The sequence below is a fragment of the Triplophysa rosa genome, unplaced genomic scaffold (assembly GCF_024868665.1).
Source record: "Triplophysa rosa unplaced genomic scaffold, Trosa_1v2 scaffold24_ERROPOS284339, whole genome shotgun sequence".
Taxonomy (NCBI): Eukaryota; Metazoa; Chordata; class Actinopteri; order Cypriniformes; family Nemacheilidae; genus Triplophysa; species Triplophysa rosa.
Window position 1 is genome coordinate 149,566 of NW_026634267.1, and position 9,019 is coordinate 158,584.

The 9,019-nt window shown below is 42.5% G+C and overlaps 1 protein-coding gene across 3 annotated transcripts; it reads left to right on the forward strand.

The window, feature by feature from the left end:
* The first annotated feature begins 995 nt into the window (after nucleotides 1-995).
* On the forward strand, nucleotides 996-7,177 carry LOC130550161 (uncharacterized). 3 transcript variants are annotated; one of them, XM_057327559.1, is made up of 5 exons: nucleotides 996-1,110; nucleotides 1,266-1,298; nucleotides 1,757-1,903; nucleotides 1,989-2,057; nucleotides 2,142-7,177. In XM_057327559.1, the coding sequence occupies exon 5, from the start codon at nucleotides 2,881-2,883 to the stop codon at nucleotides 6,937-6,939; it is 4,059 nt and encodes a 1,352-aa protein (XP_057183542.1). In that variant the 5' UTR covers nucleotides 996-1,110; nucleotides 1,266-1,298; nucleotides 1,757-1,903; nucleotides 1,989-2,057; nucleotides 2,142-2,880; the 3' UTR covers nucleotides 6,940-7,177. The 3 variants fall into 3 exon arrangements, with proteins under 3 accessions (XP_057183542.1, XP_057183543.1, XP_057183544.1); XM_057327561.1 differs by lacking the exons at nucleotides 996-1,110; nucleotides 1,266-1,298 and adding an exon at nucleotides 1,319-1,497; XM_057327560.1 differs by lacking the exon at nucleotides 996-1,110 and having other exon boundaries at nucleotides 1,207-1,903.
* The last annotated feature ends 1,842 nt before the right edge of the window (nucleotides 7,178-9,019 follow it).

Genomic DNA, 9,019 nt, shown 5'->3' on the forward strand with positions numbered 1-9,019 from the left:
CTGACATGTTAATCGGGTACGATTTGTTTTATGTCCATAGCGTGAAATTTGAGTGCTACCAGCTCGGTTCAAGACAGCGAAGCTTTGTTTAGGATTAACAACTGTTCACCACCTGGCATCAGTAGATCACATGAAACAATGCGTGACGAATCGACCTGTGCGTTACAAGCATTCTATGGGACAAACTCATCTTTAATCTCGCTATATCTCTCTAACTAATCAGAAAAACAACTCGTCACTAACATTCTGAACATATCCGTGTTTAAAACGAAATGCTAAAACATATCCGCTTTACTCCTCGTTATCTGTTTTGTTTAAACGCGTAGCTTGAAAGCAATGCATGATCAATAGCCCCTCTGTTTGTATACAAGATGCCTTTTCCATAGCGCAAAGGCTCCATCTTTTGGATGTGCAATGTCTTGACTTCAGGCATTTAGTAAAACCTATATAACCAGCTCCTCAAGGTTTTCTGGCTCATTTCCAAAAGCTTTTAGAGACAGACAGCTCACGATCGGTCCAAATCAACCGACATTTTTTTTCAAGATGGATTATAACGGTAAGTGACTTTTTATCGTCAGTGCTGTTGAATGAATGAATGAATGAATCATTGAATACTGACTATTTAAATTATGGATACGTGACTTGTGAGCTGTCAAATGAGCATGCCATTCTTTTTAAATAGCCGTAGTCTTGCCAAGATGCTGTCGATACCCTAAAAGTGTTTTTATTTGTATTATTATTATTTTTTAATAGAATATAATGATTATAACAGTGATGCCAATTTTGATTCTAATTTATTGACGCAGAGTGAAGACGTACAATTCAATGGACGGTTAGAATGCGGTAGTTTTTATTTATGTGGATCTAAAACACCCTTATTCTTTTGATTAAAATATGTGCTTTAAAATAGTATTTGATTTGTCTACGTACGCGATCAACCAGCCGTTTCAGGCATCGTATTATAGCAAAGTAATTTGCTAAAATACATTATGCTTGTTACATCTGCGTATGAATCGTAAATGCTTTGCGTGGTATTTTTTTTTAATAGGACTTGTCTCGCAGGTTCAAACAATTACGATCAAGACGAATTTGTCAACATTGAACAACTACGTAAGTTAAATCTTTTTACACGTGTTTGTCGAGCAAAAAAAAAAAAAAATATATATGTTTATATTATGATCTTTTTTTTAAAACCAATGCTGAGTCACATTTCTATCAAATAATCGCATTACAAATTTATGTAAACTATGCTATGTTTTCGATAGTGAATACATCACAGGACGCCGCTTCAAATCAAGGTACAACATCTTTTTGCTTATATCATATTAGAAAACATTCGGACATGTACGGATGCTGGAACCTGCGTAACATCCGTATGTGACGTAACATCCGCATGTGACGTAACACTATGCTACGCTATGAACTCTGGGTATTGAAGTCCGCTAGCCTATACGATCCGTAAAAACACTGCTGTGTTGAGAATTACTGTATATTGAGGTAAAGTAAACATGTTTTGCTATCTGAAAATGTCTATACGCTATACTAATATATATTTAAAACCAACGTTGAGTCACTAATCTTTCAAATAAATAGTTCAATTCTTTATATCCACATGTATGTTTCAATGAATCATGAATCAATTCTAATCATCATCTTAAATCTTTTTATCCAAATCTTTTATCCGTATTGTATTATTTATTAATCAATTATTTTATACGTCGTGACATGCCATCTAACTACTATTTCCTCCGTCTAGATTTACAAGGGTCTATAGAGCGACCGGTATTTATTGACCTGACACATGACGAGGAGGCTGGCTCCAGCAGAGCATTGTTAGATCTTACAGCACATGACGAGGAGGCTGGCTCCAGCAGAGCGGTTCCGGACCCCTCATTATTAATAGGTAAGCTATGACTACCATTTAATATAGTCACGCCATTGTGCTTTGGTGTCAATCATCTTTGTTTTTGCAATGTTTACTCGTACAGAAAGGAGTTGTGATCTTACCACTGGTGGCGACGCATGCTGCGTAGTGCCAGAGCCGTCATTATTCATAGGTAAACTATGGCTAGCATTTAACATAGTTACGCCAATGCGGTTTGGTGTCGTTCATCTTTGTTTTGCAATGTTTACTCGTACAGAAAGGAGTTGCGGATCCGGTGACGATGTGTCTAACTGGACAGATACACAGCTGAACGTTTGGGAGCGTTCGTCTTGGTCCAGCGGGCGAGAGGAGAGGTCTCCGATAAGGCGTCAGCAGACACCGTTAGCCGAACAAGAAGACATCGCCGACGACGAACGATCATCATCGGCGAGGGGTAGACAGACACCGTTTGCTCTTCAAGATCAAAATACTGTCTCGCTAGATCAACTCAACGCTATCTTAAGAGAGTCTAATATTCCTTTACACGAGTCCATTGACAGACTGTGGGGTTCTGTCGGCGAGATACATACGATTCTTATGAGATTGTATGCTTTTATCGAAGGTGTTAATCATCGCGATGAAGCATTGGAGAATTCTTTCAACCGTTTGCTCGAGTCATCAAACGAGCAGATGAGAGAAAGGCGTCTGATAGTTGAACTCCTCTGTGCTATAAACGCCGTACTATTTTCTAGATAGTCACTATTTTTATATTGACCAGTGATCGCTATAAGTTTTTACATTTATCTCTATATCTTATAATCGATTTTTACATTTACAATTTTATCTCTATATCTTACATTCAATATTTTTTATATTACCATTTATATCTATATCTGTTTTATATTTTTATATCTGTTTTATATTTGTCAATTTATATCTATTCACCATTTATTTTTGTATTGGCTATGCAACGTGACATAATTCCTCTTTGTTAGTGACGAAACCATACGGGAGGGATGGCCGATGAAAAATGTTCAGAGGCCGGGGATAGCTGTCATCCAGATCAAACTCTCTCAGACCTGTTACAGGATGCGCTCGGAATGCACGCAGAGTCCCATCATCATAACGCCGATAGACTACGACTACTGTTAAATACACACCCTGTACATGAGCAAACTTTTAATATCGCGCCGCCCCAACAGATTTCTAATTTGGAATATTTGGAAGCTGCGATACGTGAAAGTACAGATTTTAATCCATGCATCAGACTATGCGAAATATTAAATACGAGGGACACAAACACCGAACAAGCCGGCAGTGCGTTATCAGATACAAGCGTCCCGACTGCTGACTCGGCTCCCCCTAGAGGTAATGTCGATAACGAAAGGCCCTCGACTTCCGATACACAGAGGACTAGCAGCGTCGACTTCGATGCTTTGATACGAGATGGCGGTACCATAAACGGTTATCGTGTTTTACCGAGACCTCGTTTCAATAGCGTGGAATTGAGAAGACCCATGAATCTACGGGATATTGGCGCTACAGATTTGGCGACGTATCACGTTCGACTGCACGAGACCATGAACGAAATCGCGACGTTTGCCAGACAAATCGGCGGCGATGGTAGCGTAGTTAGTTTATCCCTGAGAGGGCCCAGTCTTAAATCTGACGTTACAGCTATATTATCACCCGGCAATGATTACGACGTTAATGTATTTACCGATCAAATCGAAAAAATTTTACAGAGCGATGATAGGTTATTGTGTGACGACGCGGTCGAGATAGGCGCTACCGTGGCTTCGAACAGACAAGGGGGAGGTAGCCATCGTCGTAAACTCGCAGATTTGGCTCTCGACCAGGTGATCAAAAGAAAAAAGATGAGTTTATTTTGCCCTATCAATATTGCGAATAATTTGTGCTTTTCTATCTGTCTCGCCCATTTTCTCGACCCTGAATTACCGGAGAGCGACCTGGAAAGCCGTGCGGCAGTAATCCAAAATGAAGCGGGCTTTACTATTCATGACAAGATCGGTCTTCACCACATAGCAGCATTTGAAAGACTGTTTGGCGTCAAAATAGTCGTTTTTTACAGAACGAATGGCGGAGCGTTAGAAACGTTTGCAAATCAGAGGGAACCTCATTTGAAAACAGTATTCCTCTATTTACACGATGAGCACTTTTATACGATTCTTAATCTAAAGGCGTTCATCGGTACCGACTACGCGTGTACGTACTGTTATAAAGGATACAACGACGTTAAACATCATCACTGTAGCCGTGTCTGTAACGTGTGTTTTGACGCCGACTGTCACAAACACCCTAAAAGAACTGTACACTGTACCAATTGTCTGAGATTTTGCAATTCCGACTACTGCTACAAAATGCATAAGAAGCCCAACCCCGGCGAAGAAAAGGCCCCGTGCGATAGAATAAAATATTGTCAACTGTGTAACAGACGTTATGAAATTTCAGGACAAGGCATTGGAGCACAACACAAATGTGCCCCCGTCCGGTGCCTACATTGCGGCGAAGATCTCGTAGTTACGGGATCGCATCGGTGCTTTATTCAACCCCGTGCACCCAAGGATCCTAGCGAGAACTATATTTTCTATGATTTTGAAACCCGTTATGAAAATGGGAAACACGTCGCTAACTTTGTATGCGCCATCACCTTTAAAGGAGAACGATTTGTGGCAGAAGGTGCCTACTGCGTAGCGTCGCTAATCAACCATTTCAGACAACGCCGATACAAAGGGTACACCTTTATAGCCCATTACGCATCCAAATTTGATTCTTTTCTCATTCTGGAATATTTTTGCAAAGCGGGGCTCACGTTGGACATCATCATGCAGGGGTGCAAATTAATCTACATGTATGACAGCGCGTATGCACAGCGTTATATCGACAGCTACTCGTTCATCCCGATGGCTTTGTCTAAGACCCCCGCTGCTCTAAACTTGACCGCTACGGAAAAGGGTTACTTTCCTCATCATTTCAACAGAGCGGAAAACGAGAAATACGTAGGACCGTACCCCGATAAGACATTCTACGGTTACGATAACATGACCGACAAAAACCAGGACAAGTTTGATGCGTGGTACGCCACCGTGTCGGGTAAAATCTTCGACTTCATGAAAGAGTTGCGCGATTATGGTGTGAACGACGTCGTCTTATTACGCGAAGCATGCATGAAATACCGTCAGTCGTTCATGGAGTGCACAGAGCTTGACCCGTTCAGCTTTACCACGCTAGCTAGTTGCTGTATGGGAGTCTTTAAAGCTCATTATCTCGAAAGAGATACGCTAGCTCTGACGCATAACAATGCGTACGTTCAAAAGAACAAGACCTACTCCAATGTTTCGATCGAATGGCTCGAGTATCTCAAAAAGACCCGAAACGTTGACATTCACCACGCCGTGAACTACGGAGAAGTATCCATAGGCAATTACTTTTTAGACGGATACTACGAACAAGATGGTGTTAGACACGCGCTAGAATTCTGTGTGTGTATTTATCACGGCTGTTTAAAGTGTTTTGCAGGGCACCAGACCCATCCGTTGTCATACGTACCGTACGGGGTGCTCAACAGACAGTTCGACGAAAAGGTTGACATTCTCCAGAACGCGTACGGGTTAAAAACCGAAGTGATGTGGGAGTGCGAATGGCGTGAAATGAAACAGACCGTTCCCTCCGTGATAGAATTTATGAGAACTTATTCAGCCCCCGAGAGGCTAAAACCTAGGGACGCCCTCTTTGGCGGACGAACGAACGCCTATAAACTCTACCACAAAACTGCTGAAGGAGAAAAAATAAGCTATTTGGATTTTACAAGCTTGTACCCCTTCTGTCAGGCTAGGAAATCCTATCCGATCGGTCACCCCGAAATCATTTTCAAGGATTTCGAGCCGATTGATCGCTATTACGGTCTTGTTAAGTGCACTGTGTACCCACCGCGCAATTTACTGCATCCTGTATTACCTTATCGCAGCAATAAAAAACTTCATTTTCCATTGTGTCGCACATGCACGCACACGCAAAACCAAACGACGAGCTGTAATCACACCGATGAGGAGAGAGCTCTCTCAGGTTGCTGGGTCAGTATTGAACTTTTAAAAGCCATCGAGAAGGGCTATGTAGTATCTAGAATCGACGAGGTATGGCATTTCCCGCAACAATCGGAAACGTTGTTTTGCGATTACGTGAAAACGTTCTTACGGCTGAAACAGCAAGCGTCCGGCTACCCGTCGAACGTCGTCACGGACACGGACAAAGCGAATTATATTCGCAATTATTATGAAAAAGAGGGGATTCGTCTCGACCCCGAAAAGATCAGTCACAACCCCGCTCAGAGGTCAATCAATAAACTGCTGTTGAACTCGCTTTGGGGGCGCTTCTCCATGCGTGAGAACCTTCCCAAAACGAGTCTCGTGGAAAAACCTGAAGAGTTTACCAGATTAGTTTTCGGCGGAATCGACACCCTGAAATATTTCACGTTCGTGTCGGACGACGTAGCTCTCGTGCAGTATCAAAGTTCCGAAGGCGATGTTTGTGAACCTAACAACATTAACGTGTTTGTAGGAGCATTTACGACGGCGCACGCTCGGCTCGAGTTGTACGAGCTTATGGAAAAACTCGGCGACCGTTTGTTATACTCTGACACAGACAGCGTTATATTTGTGTCTAGGGAAGGCGACTGGGTTCCCGCTCTGGGTGACCATCTGGGGGAGCTGACGAGCGAATTGGACACCGGTGATTTCATTTCTGAGTTCTGTTCCACCGGCCCCAAATCTTACGGTTATCGCACGTCCAAAGGAAAAGTGAACATGAAAGCTAAGGGAATAACCCTGAACGCTAAAAATTCTCAAGCCATCCGATTAGACACTCTGATTGGTCTGGTTGACAGCTATGCGACTTCGCGTGACAGCTCGCGATACCTCATGGCCCATACCGAAAACATTGTGAGGGATAAAAAGCATCTCACGTTGCACAACAAGTCAGTCGTTAAAAGGTTCAAGGTGGTGTATGATAAACGGAGACTTTTGACCGATTTCACCACGGTACCTTATGGCTACTGACCCCAGGGGCATGCGGGATGTTTCTGATTTTGATTTCAGACTTCAGCATCCGTTCTCATGCGTGATCAGCGGTCCATCCAATTCAGGAAAGTCTTATTTTGTAAAACTTTTGTTGGAAAATGCTGCTAATGTGATTTCTAAAAAGGTTGAGCACGTTGTTTTTCTGTACGATTGTTGGCAACCTCTGTATGATGAACTGCTTAAATTGTACAATATTAAATTTGTCGAAGGAATACCACAGAGTCTGAATGACGATCATTTACTGCCTGCTGATAAGACATGTCTTCTGATAATCGATGATATGATGCAAGAGGCCAGTGTAAACAAGGAAATTCAAAAGGTTTTTACGCAGTATGTACATCATCGTAATCTCAGCGCTGTTTACATTGTTCAGAATCTATTTGTTCAAGGGAAATCTAGCAGGACCATTAGCTTAAACACCAATTATTTGATTTTGTTTAAAAACCCCCGCGACGCCAACCAGGTGGCCGTGCTAGGTCGTCAAATGTATCCTGGAAATGCAAAGTACTTTATGGAGTGTTATCACGACGCGACCAGTCAGCCTTTTGGATATTTACTGATAGACTATAAACCAAAAACTCCCGAACAATATCGTCTCAGAACGGGACTGCTTTCCGACCGCCAGGTGGTTTATCTCCCTAAAAAAAGAAGACTCTAATCATTCGTCATGTCAGCGCGGCTTTGTAAACATCTACCCGTGCTGAAACTGCTACATAAAGCGAAGCCTAAACAGCGACGTCTTATTTTACAATCGGCTTCCGACGAACTGATTCTAACGCTCTGCGAAGTAGCTCTTAACATCTTATACGGAACGATTCCAATCAGCGCCAAAGACTATCGCAAGCTGAAAAGGAGAAAAGCCGAAATTAAATTGGTCTCCGATAAAAAAATTGGCCTATCAGCCAAGAAACGCATTATCAACCAAAAGGGCGGATTTCTTTTACCGCTCCTGAGCGTGGCTGTCCCCTTTATTTCCAGCCTAATAGCTTCTAAACAGGGCTGAGAATGGAGCACGCGGAGAAAATGTATTTGGTGCCTCGTCACCAGTTGGACAGGTTGAAATCTGAAAACGCTCGCGAGGACATTCAACAAGTCGTCGAAAACGATCTGGACACCTCCATAAGGAATATTTTACTGAGACCTGATATGGATCAGTATGTGAAAGCTAAACTCTACTCGAATATCCTGACAAAGTATTTGGCGATCGTTAAGCAAGGGGATCGAGAGGGCAACGTTTTAACGCTGTCGTTACCACAACCCTCTGCCGCTGATCATAAAGACGGGTCGATCGGTATCGATGACGACGTCGAGCCTCGGACGGACACGGTGGTCGCGGAAGTGTTGAAAAACATGCCGTCGAGAAGCGTGAAAAACAGCGGCTACATATTAGAAAAAATGTCTAAAGATAAAGGAACCTCTATGTGGAGCTCGACGGGGGAGTTTGTGTTTAGGGGGAGCGTCATACCAGGGTCGCACATGCTGGATTTGATAAAAAATGTTACCAACCCTCAAAAGGTTAGGGATGACAGAAGACCGGTAGGATGGACAGAGTTTCTTCGGACCTTCGCCGAATTAAACATACCGTTTTCTACAGTTCCGAATCATCACGTTAGACGCGCTATTAATTCAATAAGAGACACGCCTTTGCGACCCACCGCCCCAGTAACTCGTTCTAAAAAAGCCAGAAGGCAATCACGTGTGTCGGCGCCTCGATATGCCTTTTCTGATTCATCATTTCATTCCCCTTCTATGGATAGAAGCACGTGGCTAGAATTTTGACGATAATAAAAAACAATTTAAAAAGCATATGTCTTTAAGAGTTTTTATTTAGTCGTACATTGTATGTTTATTACTTGAATATGCATGCAAAAGAATTACAGGTCTGCACACACAGAATGCATCGAGACGATTTTTCATGAAGTCCGTTCATCCATAATTTTTTCACAAAGAGCGACACCATTTTATCATTTTTAATATAATCATCGCCATACAGCCCCATCACATCGTTATAGTCGAGACCGTTGAGTAGTTGATAGAGAAAGAACACGCAGTGCTGACC